At 39.2% G+C, this 18,668-nt stretch overlaps 1 protein-coding gene across 6 annotated transcripts in view; it reads left to right on the forward strand.

Moving 5' to 3' along the window:
* The window catches only part of FEZ2 (fasciculation and elongation protein zeta 2), a 46,690-nt gene that overhangs the window by 16,700 nt on the left and 11,322 nt on the right, over nt 1-18,668 (forward strand). For 4 of the 6 annotated variants that reach the window (XM_087436910.1, XM_087436908.1, XM_087436909.1 and 1 more), the window contains exons 3-6: nt 990-1,106; nt 2,488-2,508; nt 2,991-3,132; nt 4,197-4,465. In XM_087436910.1, the coding sequence (XP_087293036.1) occupies nt 990-1,106; nt 2,488-2,508; nt 2,991-3,132; nt 4,197-4,465 (549 nt within the window). The remainder of the gene's footprint in view (nt 1-989; nt 1,107-2,487; nt 2,509-2,990; nt 3,133-4,196; nt 4,466-18,668) is intronic. The other 2 variants (XM_004418145.3, XM_004418147.3) reach the window with 1 other exon arrangement.

An 18,668-nucleotide genomic window follows, 5' to 3' on the forward strand; every position in this document is an offset into this window, starting at 1 on the left:
CTAGGCATGGTTTGATACCCCAGGGCTGGCAACAGCAAGCAGTACTAGCACTCCGGGGCATGAAGAGGTAAGGAGGGCAAGAAGTTACCAGAACCAGGAGAGAGTATCTGTGGGGCAGAGGTCTGCTTGGCAGGAGCTGTGGCCTTTGGCAGTCTGGCAGGGAGAGAGACAGCAGAATAAATGCCCAGTCCTCATCCTCCCACCTTCCAGTCTCCTGCTAGTGTCTACCAGTGGTATTTACCTCAACTGGAAGCCAAAAGTCAAGGGCATCCTTTGATGTAGTCCACAGAGGTCAGCCTCCTGGGTCACAGAGCAGGTGGAAAATGGAGGTGAGGCAAATGGAAAATCTCCAGCACAGTTAGGTTTAAAGATATTTTTGGAACCCAGAGGTATTCTTTCTTCGGAAGAAGAAATATTCAACTGGAAGGGCTAAGTGTGACCGTTGTGGATAGTTCCTGTCTGCCAGGGAGTTCATTACTTATCTTTTACTCTGAATATTAGAAGTTAGTTTGCAAGTAACTAACTTTGTGTTTTCTCTGGAATTTTAACATATACCAATCTTACTGTTAGATTGTTAACTAAATAACGTTTGTGGCCAACTCTGCCCATTTCCTCTCCCCCATTTGCTATAATTCCCTACGACTTCCTAACAAATGCCATATACTTTTATACTTAGTGGTCAACTTTTTTTAGCACTCTTTCCCCATCGGAAAAACAGCTAAGTGTGTATCTGTATCAGGCAATAGGGGATGCATGCAGCACCTTAGCAATTTAATATTTACTCTACATTCCTCTCATTTTTGTTTGAAATGAATATGTCAAGCACCTTACACACTGCCTAGTACAGAACAATTGTAATAATTTCTCCCTTTGGAGGGAAAGTTCTCAGCAGATGACTTCTTTACCTCTGCAGTCTTCTTTACCTGGATACTTCAACTTTATTTTGATTAGAATGTCCTGCTTTTAACAGAGAGTATTTTTGTTTTTAGATAAGTGATAGTTTGTTCTTTGATTCATCGGACGATGAGGAGCTGAGAGAACAGCTGGATATGCATTCCATCATCGTCTCCTGCGTGGATGACGAGCCCCTCTTCACTGCAGATCAGGTATTGAAACAGAAATTCATCCACGGGAGGCAAAGGGAACCTCACGCTGAAAAACGATTTCTTATTGTGGCAATAAGGGATGGGTTGTTGGAATTTACTTATTTTTTCTATATTTTCTGGTTATATAGGCTTAATAGTTAGCTCCTCCACAGAGAAAAGAAGAAAGTGTTTGTGATCTGAAGCAGATGGGATTATGTTAGTTGGGAATATTTTCGAATATAGGTAATTTTCCAAGATAAGCGTTGTTAAAATAGTACAGCGAGTTACTAGGGGAGGGTTATTGCTTACACAGAAATCCGAAAAAATACTGTGAATTTTCTTCTTTCTTTAGGAATAGCCAGACATGGGCAAACTATACCATATCTGTGCAGAAATTATCTAGTTTCTTTGAAGGCTATGTAAAAATCATTAGCACTTATTAGAAGTACATATTGTATGCCCCAGAAAGAAGTGAGCATTATTCCTGTGGAATGCTCTTATAATGCCAACCCTGTATTCACTTAAAACCAGTTGAATCAGCTTTCTCATTTCTTAAATACTCTTCCCACTTCTGTTGTATTATCAAAATGCGATGCGAGAACTTCTCCTTGAAATAAAATGTTCCATGGCTACTCGGACTGTGAATTCTATCACCCTGTATTTTTAGGCTGGTAAGATGAGGTCAGTAAAGAGATGTATTATGGCAGGGTTGGGAGGAGTACACTAGAAATGTGTCATTTTGATGCTCCTTAGTCATATTTGTGGTTGAATTCTTATAGACCTGGAAAGAGCGGTGCTTAAGAAGCAAGATAGTAGGTTCTAGAGGGCTGTGGGAGGTAGAAAGACATGACCCCAAGAATTCATTGTCTCCTCAGCAATCTGCCTGAAAGCCATAAGCTATCCCTGTTTTTAAGACTTAGAGAAACAGATTCTGTAGCCTCCTTCAGTGTCTCATTTTACAAAGCCTATTTTGGAAAACTGTACTAATTAACATAATCCCCATCTCCTTCCGGTTTATTTTTATTTTTCCTCCATACAAGTGTTACATGTTAAGCTTGCTGATTTTTATTATTGTATTTTTTCTAATAGTTTTTTTTTTTAAGTCTTAGGTCTGTTTTTTCTAACTGTTAAGTAATTTTTCTGGCTTTCCTTAAAATTTTCACTGAGTTCTATGTACTTCTCAACTTTTGGACTCTGGAACAGGACAAGATACTGTTGTAAGATTTGAGCAACATTGCATATGACAGTAGATCATTGTTTAAAAGGCAGATATGTTTCTGAAACTTTCCTGCTTTTGTGTAGCTTTTCTTTCTCTTTTAAGCTTCTACACTTTAAGTAATTTTTAAATATCCTTTTATCTTTTGTTGAATTAATATATGAAATTCTTTTTCTGCTGTTAAAGGAAAATATTGCTGCCATAGAGGTAATTCTTGCTTTATATATAAGTTTTTTTATGCTGTTGTATTTTCTAAATTTTATGTCGTTTTGATTAAATGGCTTTAGATTGAGCGCTTGCATGTGGTATATGGTCAGTTTTCTGTCATTTGCTTTCTTTTAACTATAACTATGATCTGGTTCTTGCATGTCTTAAGTAAATTATACATGTGTTTGTAGCACCATTTCTCAGACATTGCAAGATCTGATAGGGCCTCCTGAATCATGACGAACATATTAAATCATATTCTTTTTAGTTTTGTGTTTAGTATATTGTAAATTTTTTTTGACAAACCATGTTCACTCTCACAATCAAAATTTTGATTATTCAAAACACCCGCTCCTGCACACTGTTGGTTAATGGAGAATTCAGTGTACTTCCACTCTTGCTGCCTCAGGTGTGCGCCGTGTTTCAGTGGGATTGTTTTTCTTGCGTAAATTTGATTAACAGTGGTGTATGTATTTTGGAAGGTTATTGAAGAAATCGAAGAAATGATGCAGGAATCACCAGACCCAGAAGATGATGAAACGCCTACACAATCAGATCGGCTCTCAATGCTTTCCCAGGAAATTCAAACTCTTAAGAGGTCTAGTACAAGCAGTTATGAAGAGAGTAAGATACCCTCCTTAAATCAGTGCTCTTTGTGCTTTTTGTATATCTCAAGCATAAGGTGACCATCCCCAGAAATCTTTGATTCTCAGGGACTGTGTTACGGACCCTTCCCTGGCCCTCCAGTAATATGCAAGGCATATTATTGTTGCTCAGGGGCGGTGTCATATTCACCTTTGAATCCTGTATTAGTCAGCTCGGGCTGCTGTAACAAAGTACCATACACTGTGTGGCTTAAACAACTGAAAATTGTTTCCTCACAGTTCTGGAGACTGGAAGTCCAAGATCAAGGTGTCAGCAGATTTGGTTTCTTCTGGGGCCTTTCTCCTTGGCTCGCAGATGGCCGTCTTCTCTCTGTCTTCACAGGGACTTTCCTCTGTGTGTATCTGTGTCCTCATCTTCCATAAGGGCATCAGTCACACTGGATTAGGGCCCACTTTAATGACTCATTTTAACTTAGTTATCTTTTTAAAGACCCTGTCTCCAAATACAGTCACATTCTGAGGTACTGGGGGTTAGGACTTCAATGATATCCTGTTTCTCACATGAGGGGAGGTGCTGAGGAAAAACTGAAATGGGTTTCAGGGAATATTCTTCCCTTTCATCTTCTCAATCTTCAGTAAAATTCACACATTGGGGCATATATGATTAAATATGCGTTTAGTTTAATTTTTTCAAATTGCCTTCTTCTCTCTTCAGAAGTGTGCTAGAACTCTGCTAAATTGCTTGCGATTTCTGGTCAGTAGATAGTTTCTGTACTCTCCCTAGGCTTTTGTGTTTGTTCTTTTCCTTGTACAAGCTTTTTCAGTCTTGACTGAAATACTGTTCTTGGGATGATTGATTTAGACAAGTAAACAATTTTGTTATACTTCTCAGCCATTTGAGAAGTACCTTTGCCCACCTACCTCTACTCAGACCTGCCCACCAGAAGTTTTAGGATTCTGAGAAGATGACGAACAATTTAATTGCTTAGAATGTGATTTTTGCTCTTTGGCATAAAACACCCTGTTGTGCTCTCTTGGAACATTTTTGTCTTACTATCTGCTGTGCTTTGCTTTTCGTCATAGGAGTAAAAAGGCTCTCAGTGTCTGAATTAAATGAACTACTGGAAGAAATTGAGACTGCCATTAAGGAATACTCTGAGGAGCTGGTGCAGCAGTTGGCCCTGCGAGATGAACTGGAGTTTGAAAAGGAAGTGAAAAACAGCTTTATTTCTGTTCTCATTGAAGTGCAAAACAAACAGAAAGAGCACAGAGAAACAGCCAAAAAGAAAAAGAAACTCAAGAATGGCAGCTCTCAGAACGGGAAGAACGAGAGAGGTCACATGCCCGGCACAGTAAGTGGTGTTTTGCAGGAGGCGTCACACACTGGAAACAGCTTCCCTGCTAATCCCAGCGCTGTGGGCCGGCTGCAGGCGGGCAGGGCCTGCACGGGCGGGCGGCGTGTGCTTCTCACCGGAGCGCTAAAGGGACTCGGTCCAAGAATGCCACTGCACTCAGCTCCTTGAGAGAGGTGTTTTCTTGGTGAGGGTATAATGGTTATTCAGATAATGCAGTATTGAAATGTTTAGGAGGGAAGTAAATGGAGGGAAGACGGGGAATGAAGAAGGCGGTTGTCTTAAAGAAAAGAAGCTTTAGCAGGCGACCATTTTAATACATCAAAATGTTAATAGTGCTTATTTATGTTTGGCTGGTGGGCTTATGAATGGTATTATTTTCTTATTTTTGCTTATCTTCTATGACTTTACAATAAAAGGTTAAAAGGGGGTACAATTAGAGGTAGTCAAACTGTGCTGAGCCTAAAAGCACAGATTGATTTGTAAACCAGTTCTTCCTGATTTATCAGTGAAGTTGTTAGAGGCAGTTACATGACATCAGCCATCTGGCCTCCTGTTCGGCAGACTGGAATATTACTGACTGGTGAAAACAAGTTTAGAATTTTTGAATCTTTGCTTCTTTGTATAAAGTTTTTTGTTTTCAGCTTTTTCATTTTTCTTAAATGATTCTGTTGATTTCACTTGATGAAACTTGATCATAAACGTTAAGTTATATGAGATGCATTTCCTTATTGATTTTATGGCCATGTCATTTTTCTTTGATCAGTTGCGGACTTGTATATTTCCGCCTTCATTTTGTTTGTATGTGAAGAAATGTTGGTTTTGTTGTTAGAGTATAATGGTTGGGCAAAGGGAGCCATTTTTCTAAAGGGAACATACCTTTTTAATTTGTGATATCCATAACATGTTAATACAAATCACCACAAACTGCTATTATGGTTTGCAATAATATAAATTCTGTGTTTGATTGTCTTATTTTTTTCTAAAGAATACTCGTCAAAGAAATAGATCTCATTAACCAGACTGTGATGGAATCTGGAAGGAGAATGCAGTTCTGGGTTGCTCGGCCACCAGGGAGCAGTTAATACAAACAAAAAGGATCTTACCATTTAGCTGATTCATTCTACTGTTTTTGGCCAGCAGCAGATGGACGTTTTCTAGTGTAGTGTCTATTTGTACATAGAAAGGACATAGCTTATAAACTGACTTTGAAAAAGTTCTCAGATATGTGGTATAAAATATTTTTGAGAAATGGCAGTATTGATTAAATAGGTGTTTATTTAGTCACTTCTAGTGACTACTCTGAAAACAAGCAAACAAAAAACCAAAACATTTGTTTGACTATGCAATCCTAGAAAGTTTGCTTTAAAATATCAGGGAAGATATTTTGCATCCTGTATTTTAAAAAACTGTACCTTTTAAATTGCCCTGTTAGGGGCCGGCCCGGTGGCACAAGCGGTTAAGTGCTCGTGCTCCGCTGCAGCGGCCCGGGGTTCACCGGTTCGGATCCCGGGCGCGCACTGACGCACCAGTTGTCAAACCATGCTGTGGCGGCGTCCCATGTAAAGTGGAGGAGGATGGGCACGGATGTTAGCCCAGGGCCAGTCTTCCTCAGCAAAAAGAGGAGGATTGGCAGGTGTTAGCTCAGGGCCGATCTTCCTCACAAAAAAATAAAAATAAATTGCCCTCTTATACAAATGTGATGAAATAAAATGCTTAGTTAAAAAGTCATAGCATGGTTGGTAATTTCTGCCTATCTGCTTTTAAGGATTACATGTAAATCCTCTATTTATTGGTGTTAACACTTGGCTGAGGAAAGTAAATATATCCCTAGCGGGGTTTAAAGGCTTCTTTTTGTAACTCCCATATAAAAAGGCTTCGAGTGAGTTCATTGCGTGATTATACGTGGCATTTATATTGAGAAATGTATTTGACAAGGCAACATTTAGGTCTTCCTTGAACGTTTTTTAGTCTTGACATAGATTCATAGTAACAGTAAATTGTTTTACAATATTTGGACTTGTGAAGCTGCTTCTTGAGTTCTGATCTACTGTTTGTGTCAAAACCTTTAATCAGGCTAATAATGGCATTGCTAAACTTGCGGTACCAGTTCCTCTATCTTTCGTAAGGCTAAAATGCTGGAGAAAGACCATCCCATCTGTGATACAAGAAGCTTGAAACCTTGTGATTCGGAAAATAGTGGTGGGTGGCTCAAAAGAGCCCTAAAGTGAGGTGGCCACTTGGATAAACAGATTCCAAAAGATGCTGCCTTCCCAGACCTCTTATGTAACATGCGGTTTTGGCAGGGCCTGATCTCTATGCCTTAGCTATCGTCAGTGACACTACTTTCTAAAAATTGCTGACCTTTTTCCAGATATGTGTTACCTGTTTTCTAATAACATTAGACACTTATTTCTTCTTTCTTTCTGTTTTTTTGTGAGGAAGATCAGCCGTGAGCTAACACCTGTGCTAATCCTCCTCTTTTTGCGAGGAAGACTGGCTCTGTGCTAACATCTATTGCCAATCTTCCCCTTTTCCCCCCCCCAAAGCCCCAGTAGATAGTTGTATGTCATAGTTGCACATTCTTCTAGTTGCTGTATGTGGGACGCGGCCTCAGCATGGCCGGAGAAGCGGTATGTCGGTGCGCACCCAGGATCCGAACCTGGGCCGCCAGTAGCGGAGCACATGCACTTAACCGCTAAGCCACGGGGCCGGCCCTCTTTCTTCTTACTTTAGATATTTTTGTTTTATTGGCAGGACTTGGACTTCTTCCTTAAGCATGGAACAGCTCCCTTCCATTTTTCCTTAAGCGTGTTTCATTGGAACAAAACATCAATTTGTAGTTGGTATAACATTTTATCCATAATTGCTAGCTTGTTCTCTTTGGTCCAAAGATACTGTAATGAAATATCTGGATGGGAACAGAGCAGTTAAACTCTTTAGGTGTTAATTTTGAAGACATGCTTCAATTCAGACATTTGCTGCAGTGAAAAAAAAGAGAGTGCTTAGGGATGCTATTTAGAGCATTAGAAAATCTTTTTAGGGTCTTGAAAATACTATTAAATATTAAAGAAAATATTAAATATCTTGTAAAAGTGAAATGTTATCTTGATTTGTTTTAATTTTTAAAATAATATGCTGCATGTTGGATAAGATAACAATATTCATTCATTCAGCAGATATTTGCAGTGTCTTCCTTGTCCAGGCACTGTTGAAGGTACAATGGTGAATGAAACAGACAAGGGCCATGGCCGCTTGGAGCTTATATCCTAATGAGGGAGACAGGCAATAAACAAAGGAAAGAAGGAGTAGACAATGCAATTTCAGGTAGTAATAAATACTACCAAGAAAACAAAAGGCTGGGTAAGGTGGTTGATAGTGATGCTGTTGGGGTGGTGATAGGGTGGTCACTGTGTCACTGCTCCTCCTGATTGGCAGGCAGCCTGTCCTGTCCCTTCCCAATTCTCTTTTGGGAGGAGAGTTTGGAAGAGTAGGTCTTCTCTTTCAGAAATGAGACTCAAGAGAATGGTAAACTTTGTATCTCCTTTGTCCTGTTTAGCATCTGGAGAAACAGAGGGGTGGGATGTAGAGACTGGAATGGGTGAAGGGCATGGTCTGTCATCAGTATAGTGGCCTACAAGCGTTTCTTTGAACTGACTGTGCTGTTTTGGGCTTTGGTGCTTCTATATATGCCACTCTCTTGTTCTGGAGTGGCTCTCCTTTCCTGCTTCCCCTATCCACTTCGGAGGTTGTTTTTTTTTTTTTTTTTAACTCATCCTTCAAAATCATGGTCAAGCATTGTCTTCCTTTCTTAGAACCTTCCTCGATGACTCTTCCTCCAGTGCAGAACTGACTACTCTCTCCTTCTTTTGGGGTTAGTATTATTCCTCTTAACTATTTCTATTAGCACTGTCATACCATATTGCAATTTTTTGTCTTCATGTCTGTCTCTGTTATGGTTCCCTAAGGATAGGAAATGTAACTTTATTTTCCTGGTATTCTTAGGTTCACATTAGGTACTCAATAAATTTCTGCTGAATAAATGCATGAAAGAAAGATAAACTTGCAAATCTTTATTTTTACCTTGAATCTTTCAGTCAGGTGCCAAAACCCATGGAGGCTGAATAACATATCGATTAAGACCTTTGGGTTATGAGCTGTGTGTGAATCCTCCTCCTGCCACTGGGTACTTAGTCCTTGGAGTTTGGAGGGATTAAATGAAATAATGTATGTAAGACTAGCATATATCCTGGGTACATGCTAGTTATTATATGTCCAAATGCCTACTAGACAATTCTCCCTGAATATCTTGTATTAATTGGAAATCTATCCTATCAAACCAAAGTTACCATTTTCCTAAAGTTGAATTTCTTTCTTATATTTTTTCTTTTGGTTAGTGAAACTACAGTCTACTCATTTCCAACTATTCCAAAACCAGTGGAATTTCTAGGTCAAAGAATATGGGGCCGGCCCCATGGCTTAGTGATTAAGTGCATGCACTCTGTTGCTGGCGGCCCGGGTTCGGATCCCGGGCGCGCACCAACGCACCGCTTGTCCGGCCATGCTGAGGCCGCGTCCCACATACAGCAACTAGAAGGATGTGCAACTACGACATACAACTATCTACTGGGGCTTTGGGGGAAAGAAAAAAAAAAAGGAGGAGGATTGGCAATAGATGTTAGCTCAGAGCCGGTCTTCCTCAGCAAAAAGAGGAGGATTAGCATGGATGTTAGCTCAGGGCTGATCTTCCTCACAAAAAAAAAAAAAAAAAAAAAAAAAAAGAATATGAAGGTTTAAAGGGTTTTAAACAATTGTCTTTTCAAATTGTTCTACAGAAATGTAACCCAGTAAGAGCATGAGTGAGTGGCCATTTCCCTATACCTCCAACCAATAGTGGATATTATTAACCTTTATATGCTGATCTGATAGGCAAACAATGGTTAGATCTGTTGATCCTTTGTATTCTTTTGTGAGTTGCCTGTTATGTCACATTTGAGATGTTTTTTGTATTTATCTATGAGGGTGCACATACTTCTGATATCATAGTACCATACTCTGCTGTAATCATTGGCTTGTCTTTCCTCAGAAAGAGTGCAGCCTTCCCAAAGGCTCGTTCACATTGTTTCCCCAGCACCTCACCTAATTTTGGGTTCTTTGCACATCACTTAATGCATATTTGTTGAATTGAAACTTCACTATAAAGGAGATGGAATTCCAGAGGATTTAGATGTGGTATTTGAATTATTGTTATTTAATCAGGAATTTTTTTTTTTTTTTTTTTTTTGCCAGTCTTTTGTTGATATCAAGTAGATTCACAGGTCACTGAACTTCAGTGGCAGTTCACATGAGTACAGGAACAAACTGAAGCACCCCAGTCATGTTTTAATTTAGTAGTGGTTGTTATCCAGAGTTGTCTGAAGTTGTAAAGACATTAATGTTTAACTGCTTAGCATAATACCTTAGAAATCTTATAAGGATGAAAATGGACAGTTTCCTCCTTTAGAATCAAAGTCATGTATAAGGTTGCTTACTCTAAGTCTCGGGTTGAGAAGACAGAATCTATAGTATCTTTTCTGTTTGCCATAATCACATTGAACTTTCAAGCAAGGTCTAGTGTGTTGCCCTCACCACCAGCAAAAATGTATAATTGCTTCAGTCTAACCCAAAGAAGTTTATTCTGAAAAGTTTTGGGATATTAGCAGTCAGTGACTCTGTTGTAAAAAGAATCATATTACTCTAATTGATTGCTTTTGGGGGTTGGGGAGATAACTGCTTAAAGATAGGGGAGAGCTAGGGCTCTTTCTTGTATGTATTTTTCTTTCACAGATGCATTGCTCCGTCTGTCTTTATGACTCACTTAGCTGGTATTATGACTAATAGTCAATTTATTTTGTTTCTTTTTTACATGTAAAAATGCCCCAGTAATAGTTTTTCACTTAATCTTGACCAAAACTGACTTTAAGGTAAGAGAAATTTATATTTATTTAGACAGCTACTATTAGATCATTCTGAAGTTATTCTAATTTATGATAGCTCTAAGCCTAGAAGGAACTGTTCTGACACAGCTATTTGAATTTGGTGCTTTTGGACTTGCCTTTTTTTTTTTTTCTTTCTTTTTAGTTTGGAATTTTTAAATTGCACATTTGCTGAGATATTTTAGACCAGGGATTGGCAAGGCAAACTGCTGCCCCAAGGCGCAAAGTGACCCTCTACCTGTTTTATGAATAAAGTTTGATTGGAATGCAGCCACGTCCATTCATTTACATGTGGTCTGTGGCTGCCTTGGTGTTACAAGGACAGAGTTGGAAAGTTGCAACAGAGACTGTGTGGCCCCCAAACCTAAAATATTTACTATCTGGCCCTTTATGGAAGTTTGCCAACTCCTGATTTAGACTAAATTTTAATAAAGTTGAAAATTAGAAGGAAAAAAGATGTAAACTCCACTTAAATGAATTTGTATAGATGAAAACATCACTATATTGTGACTAAAATTTATTATAAAATGTAGCCTTTTTTATCCTAAGAGTGTGTTGAGTTCTTTCCCTCAGGGCCCCATCGAGCAGCCTGAGTTGTACCTGCAGGTGGTAAGGCCTTGGCCAGTCCGTCTCCTAGCCATTTGCCGCAGGCACCCCGCCTAACAACAGTCCTTTGTGCTGTGTGTGACAGATTCCCAGTAGCCAAGTGAAGAGAACCAGCAGGTAGACCAGTTGTCTTGAGATTTGGGAACAAATGAAAAAAATAAAAATGTTGGCAGTCCTCTGGGCAGACTGTATTTATACATAGTGATGAAAGGTAGTTTAAGGAAGGTAGAGGAGAAGTGGAAAAAGGGCTCATTTCCCCCCCTTTTCTGAGTAGTGGTGTTTGAGAGGATAAGGTCTGCCCTAAAAATTAGTGTTAGGGCCATAAAATGGAAGGTCATCAGGGTGGAGAGAAACTTGGATGTGTAATGTTTATTATTTTAGTAATTCACACTTATGAGTTATGAATTATCTTAGAAGTGGAGAAATTTATTTTATGAAAGATAGTATTGCCTAGAGAAATATATGTCACCACCAGTTTTTGATATTTTACCATTATCTACTGTTTATTTTCTGCAGTGGTTTTTGGTGTTAGGCTGGTAATAGTGAGCTTTCATGACCCAGCGATTAATGTGGTAAAAATTGGAAGTCTATTCTTGACTCTTTATGTCTTGGAGAGGTTTGTTAATTGTTTGTTAGTATAACACAAATTCACATAAAAGCCATAATACGCCAGGAAACTGTATTCTTAGTTTAGAGTATCTGTAAGTATCAGGAAGGAATTTATAAAATTGCCAGGGTTAATTATTTTACTCTAGTTTTAATAGCTTTGAAAATGTTTGTCAACACTTAATTTAATTACCACATTAATATTAATACGTAAAATTTTAAAAAGATCTTCCCATACAAAAAATTAAATTGATACTATTCCATTTAACTCCTAACTTTGAAAATCTTCATATCACACACATCTCTGTGCTCTGAGAGTGAGCTTATAAAGTAGTACTTTAATATTCAAGACATTTTCAAATATTTATCTGCTTTGGTATAATTCATATTTTCTAATTTACTTGGATCTGTTTTTTTGAAAAAATTATTTTTTGATAGAATTTGCATTTATAATTGTTTTATAATTCACATTAAAATTATTTGATTTGAAGAAGTGTCAAAACAAGCAAAATCAATTTTTGTATCTTAATATCTTAATAATTATTTGAATATTTCTACTTTGTAATTTTTTTATACTTAACTATTGCTTTCAGTTTTGTTTTTATCATGTTTTGTATTTTGATTATTTTAAGAATTTTAATTTAAAAGTTAAGACTACTGTTTTATAGTATTTGAAAATCATGTCATTCAAACTATTGAAAAAGATGTGATTTATAAAGAACAATAATTATGTTTGAATTTCACTTTCTTTTGAACCTTGTAAGTGTAAAGAATATTAATGGAGTAGAGCATAGATTAGAGTAAGAGTCAGAAATAGATGAAAGTATTTCTTAATTGCTTTTCCTAACCTTTTTTTCTGACACTGAGCTTTGATAGTGAGATTTTTAAACCATTTCCTGGCTAGTTAGAGATATGTGCCAGAGGGTGTCAGATGAGGCTAAGAGAAAAGTATGGTAGCAGGAAGAGTCTGAATTTCCTGGCCTCTTGGGTAATTTTGCTTTTCCCTGTCTTGGATCCTGCTTCCTGTGAAATTAGTTGAACTGGAGATACCCTGTGCACAGGCTGAGTTGATATGTTTAGGACTCTAGAAAGGAATTAACAAACCACAACGCTTGATCTGATTCTTGTTGCTTTTCAGTTTAGGTAGTTTTTTTCCTAGCTCTTTTCTTTTTATTGTTCAGAAAGACCTTGAATTACCTAAAAGTGTTACTTGTTTTCTTTTTAAGCTTTTTGCCTGATTTCTATATTCAGTCATAGACAGTAGTGTCTTTTCTTCATGTTGTCTTCAGTCCTTTAAGCTAGAGACTAATCAGGAGTTTTTTATTTCTCAGTTGCCCTTTTGTTTATATGAGGAGGACTTGAAATACTGTTGTTACTGTTCTGGAGAAAAGTAGAAAAGTATGGTTACTTCTCTTTGGGAGCTAAGTCCCACATGTTATTCTAGCCTTTTTAAAGGAATACAGCCCAGACATTTTTTGAATATTTGTATTTGCTGAACACTTTTGTTAAGCACTTCCCATGGATTATTTTATTTAATGCTCACAACAACCCTGTAAAGCAGACATTATTGTTATGGCTGCTGTTTCATAAATGGGTAAAAGAAAGCTCGACAGAGGCCTTAGCTCGCAGAACCAGTGTGCATTGGAGCGAGGATGTGCAGAGTTGTACAGAGAGGAGTGCAAGGAACCCTCGGCTCTGCGTTTTCCTCTTCTGAGCTGTGCAGGATGTTGTCTATGGGCAGGGAGATCTTGGCTCACTTCTTTGTCTTTTTTCAGATTTTTATAGATATCTTTTTAATCTTCTATATCTTGTTTACACTTTGTTGCTTCTGGTTTTGTCTGAGAAAAGTTTCCAGAGAATGACTGAATTTGAGACTTTCAATACCTACTCACGCCAGGGAAGGAAATGGTCATGAGGCTGTTGTGAGAATTCTCAGTATAAATTATGAGATTGAAGCCCTGGACTGAGTAAACCCTTTCCCCGTCTTTGCCACATTACCTTGGCACTTTGTCAGCGGTGAGGGGAACAATAAAGTGAATACTGTAGTGCTTAATCATTTTCCTGCTCATAAATGGGCCCATATCAAAAATTCCATTCTGAGAAGGGCATTTTACAGAGATGTTAACTCCTTCATAAAGATGTGATAGGAAAAGGATAGATAGATTACAGAATAATTTTCGACTCACAGAACCTTCACCAGCTCTTCATTTTGAATTTGAACATTTGAATCCTTTGCTTCAAATTTGGAAATGGTAGATTAAATGGAGGCAGATTTCTGACATACCTAATATTGCACTGTTTACTTTAATTAAACTGTAACAGATCTTTATTTAATGTCCTTCATTTCTCTGAGCATTCCTAACCTTGAGACCTGCTTCTGTCAGTGCGTTGACATGTCTGTGGTACCTCTTCCTTGAGAAATGTTCAACAGAGAAACGCTTCCCTTCTTCCTCCTTCCCTCCTTCCATTTCTTTTTCTCCCTTTCTCTCTCCCTCCCCCCAACCCCTGCTTATAAAATTTAAGCATAGAGAAAATCTTCCCTCTGGCCCAGTTAAGTACCATAAGCACCTAATAACACTGCATCTGTTCTCAAGGTTGTAAATGTAGTGTTTCTAAATGTGGTGACGTTTACTAAAAAGTAAATTTAATCTATCTCTGAGGTTTTATCTTTTTAAAATTCATTTTGCCTTCCAAAAGGGTGCATTGTTTTTTGGAATTTGTAGGGCAATTGTAAAACAAAATCTGTGTGTGTTCTACAGAGAGCTCTTTTCCTATTTCTTCCTCCTCTTGCTACCATAGTCTTTCTGTTCCTTAATCCTTCTAGTTCATTGATCTTCTACTTGCTACTTTTTTATTATACTAGGGGTTTTATATTTCTTGGTCATTCCATTGTTTTACAAGCCATGTCAACAAGATTATTTTATTTTACTTTATTAATCTCCTGTTGACTTCCTAGGCTGGGTTCTTCAGTGGACTTTTTCAGAATTTTGTGTGCACTCCTTTAAGTAACTTTTGTATCTTGTCATGTCATCTTTCTTTTGTTCACCCTCAGATTATTTTTGCCTTTTACCTCCTTTAAAAAATTTCTCTCCTGCAAGAAGTCAAGAGGCCTCATGATATGGTTATCATAGGCTCTAAGACTCTTGGGCTTTGGTCTTAGGAGTGTTACAACTTTGGTTCAGCAGACATTTACAGATGCCTGCTGTGACCAAGACACCGTGCATGTCACCGGGATGGTGCGAGTAAGAGCTAGTCTTTGTCCTCGCTCAAAATGTGCTCATTTCCTCATAAGAAAATGAAGCCGTTGTTGTAGATAACTCTGAATGTATCATCTGGGTGTGCAGTTCTGTCATCCTAGAGCGCTTATCTTATAGCCTCATGTGACCTTTCAGTCCACACTGATGTGTGTGCGTGTGCATGTGCGTTTCCATTTGTCTTCTTAAAAAAAAATAGTCTTCTTGGTTGAGTTAATCCATAGAGTCATGGAATTTACAAATAAGAAGACCTTTAAAAATGATGTCATTTCATCATCTCTTTCACAGGCGAGGAAACAGGCTTTGGCAGGTTTAGTGACTGCCGTCACGTCACACGGTCAGTGGTAAACCTGGGAGAGACCCAGATCTCTAATTTCTAGTTTGACATTTTTCTATCGAAGTTGACTGTTGAAAAACTTTCTGATTCCAAGGACATTTGACTACAGTCTGATGCCTAGTTTCTTACTAAAATCTGGAAGTATTTCATTGTTATGGGTAGCGATTGCTGAAGAATGTATCGGTTGAGGCCAGTGGCTATCGATCAGATGCCTCCTACGTGCCGAGCACGGGCTTGTGCTTTGTGGACATACGAAAGAGGCGCCTGACGCTATTTCTGTCCTTAAAGATTTTGAGAACTGAGTTGAATTTATTAAAAAGTAACCTAACCAAACTTTTTTCTTTCTCTGCTGTTTTTCTTTTGATCTTGTGCCTCGCCCCCCACTCTAAAAAATATCTTGATTTTCTTTTCTTTTATGACTATTAGAGAAACATATATTGATCTCAATTATGTGCCAGGTGTGGGTGTTAAGGATGCAGAGGAAATGCCAGCCTTCAGGGGCATGCTGCCTGTGGGCTGGGGATCCAGATGACAAACTGTCCAGTGCACTTCATGCAGTGATTCTCAACCAGGCTGATTTTGCCTCTCATGAGACAATAGGCAATGTCTGGAAACATTTGTCGTTGTCACAACTTGGAGGAGTTGGGGGTCGTGCTATTGGTGTCCTGCTGAGTAGAGGCCAGAAATGCTGTTCAACATCCTACAATGTACAGCACTGCCCCCATGATAAAGAATTTTCTGACCCCAAATGTCAGTAGTGTCAAGGTTGAGAAACCTAGGGATAGGGTGATAATTGATTGCTAAATTCAAAATGGTTCCCATGTTTTTAGTGTTCTCTGCCTGGCACTGTCTTGTGGTAGAGATGTACACATATCACTCTTGCCTCTAGTTTGGTTTAGGGGTCTGGGAAGGCTCAGTTGAATCCTGGGGACAGGAAGGAGGGGACAGGCATACCAAGGCAGCAGTATGGGCAGCCCCCTGGAGGTGATGGACAGCTGGGGAACTGCAGGTTGCTCATTATGACTAGAGGTTGAATGAGAAAGCTAGAAGGTGAGGGAGGGAGTAACTCAAGAAGAGAGTGTGGAAACAGCAAAGTGGAAGCCAGAAAATGGATGGCTTTGTATGCCCTGCTGAGGCATTTGCTCTTTATTTAAAGGCTGTAGGAAATCAGGGTTGTTACATGTTCAGATTTGTCTTTTGGATGGTCACTTCAGTGTTTCAAGGAGAACTAATTAGAAGGAGACAGCTAGAGATAAGGAGTAGATTAGGAGGCTGTTGCTGTCACCAGGTAAGAAATGAGTCAAGGGAGTGACAGTAGTGATGGGAAAAAAGTTGAATTTCAGGGATATTAGGAGGTTGAATCTATTGGTTGGGGCATGAGGGAAGGGAGGAGCTAGGGTTGGGTCATTGATTTCTGACTTGGGTAAGCACCGATAGAACACAGGTACCCCTTCCCCATGGGGAGATAGGAAAGTCTCGTCAATAACAACTGCATCTAGCCTCAAGCCCAGCATCTTGGGGGATGTTGGCCCTTTCCATCAGCTCTGGATGTAGCCGCTTATGGTGCAAAGGCTAAGCCAGCCATTCTAACACATCCAGGGCGCAAAGATGGAGAGAGAACAGGGCCACTACAGTAAAAACTTCTTACGGGAAAGGAGAGGAGAATGGAAATACTCAGTAGCTACTGTTTCACATCCTGCTGGAGAAGAATGACAGGACCCCTGCGCACTGGCCGCACAGTGAACTCCTTGGTTGGCCAGTTTGGCTGCTTTTGGTTTTGTTCTCTGAGAGGATCTCTTTTGTTCATTGTCCTTTGTAGCTCATCTGGGAGGGTGTATAATTCATGTTTCAGCTCAGATGTCACCTCCTCAGAGAACTTTTCTCTGACCTCCTGATATAAAGTAGGCGTCCAGTTTTTAATTGCCCTGTTGTAGCTATCGGCTGAGCGTGCATTATCTGCAGTTATCTAGGTCATTTGCTTGTTTTATTGTTTCTGCTCCTGTTATACTGGAATATCGGGTCCTGAGGGTAGGAGGGGTCTTGGCTGATGTGTTCACTTTGAATCATTAATAACCTGCAATAATATCTGGCTCTATATATTTTTTGAAAGAAGGAGTAAATGAATGATGGAGGTATGGAATGTTGAAGGAGGAACAGATTTTTTATTTTTTCGTTTGATTTTTGGTAGGAGAGAGTAGAATGAATTCGATTTTGGGTATGATGAGTTTTAGGAATATTTAGATCCAGATGTCCAATAGGCAATTAAACATACATGTCTGGAGTTCAGGAGGGAAGTTACAAACAAGATAGCTAACGTTTTCTGAGCCCTTCCTATGGGCCAGGCTCTGTTCTAAGCACTTTACTGATCTTAGTGAAGTGGAGCTGTAGATTTGTGGAGGCAGACGTTGAAACTATTGAGTGGAAGGTTCAGAGAGTGTGCATGAGAAAAAAAATAGGGACAAAATCCCGGGGAACACCGCGATGTAAGAGATGAGCAAAGAAAGAGGCACTTTTCAGAAGAAGCACCAGAGAGGCAGCAAGAACTCTGGGAGAGTGTGGTGTCTAGGAATCCAGGGAGCGGTTGCGAGGAGGACAGCTTACTGATGTCTCCGAGAGAGCTAAGAAGTGTCTGTGGACCTCAGCATCAAAGAAATGATGCTGGGAAGAGCTGTTTCAGGAAGCCCTTGGGAAAGGGGCTAGGTTGAGGTTTGAGAATTTGAAGTTGCCTGTGGGAAAGAGCTAGAAGAGAGGGAGAGTTTAGAAATGCGGTAAAGGGAGAAAATTGTTTCTGTTTGGTTTCTGGGGAGGTGGGAGTTGATGGCAACCAGAGCATTGGTGGAGGAACGTCCTCAGCTGTATCTTGTAGTTGGTTTCTTTGTATTTCCTGTGAACCTTCTGATTTTCTTGTTCTGTCATTTTCCCAGTGGAACAGGAGGCAGTAGAACCTCGCCGGCTGCCACGTTGCTTGCCTGGTCAGCGTGCAGTGGGGTCTGGTTGGCCACAGCTACTGACTCAGCTATCATCAGCTGCAGGGCAGAAGTTCTACGGAGAGTTCCTTTACTTAACTTTTGCTGGGATCAGCTGTTAGTTTTGCATTTTTCCAAGTTACCGTGTCTTCACATCATTGCATTTTTATTTATTTTCACTAAGCCTGGATTGCATGAAAGCCATCTTTCACAAGTAGTCAAGCTACCAGTAGTTGAAATGGCTCAGCAGTGTCCACAACTGCACATTGAATAAGGAAACCTAAATTACATATATAGCTTAGGAATTGAATAAATTGTATCAACCTTTTTTTTTTCAGTGACAGGAATTAAGTTTTCAATTGGGAAAGTAAAGATAGTGTTTTTAGAACGTGTTGCTCAAATGTAAAGTATACCTTAGTTTCCTGATACATTGAATCTAAAACTTTTCACCTTGCTTGA

Source organism: Ceratotherium simum, chromosome 11, assembly GCF_057802395.1.
Source record: "Ceratotherium simum simum isolate JZ-2026a chromosome 11, ASM5780239v1, whole genome shotgun sequence".
Lineage (NCBI taxonomy): Eukaryota > Metazoa > Chordata > Mammalia > Perissodactyla > Rhinocerotidae > Ceratotherium > Ceratotherium simum.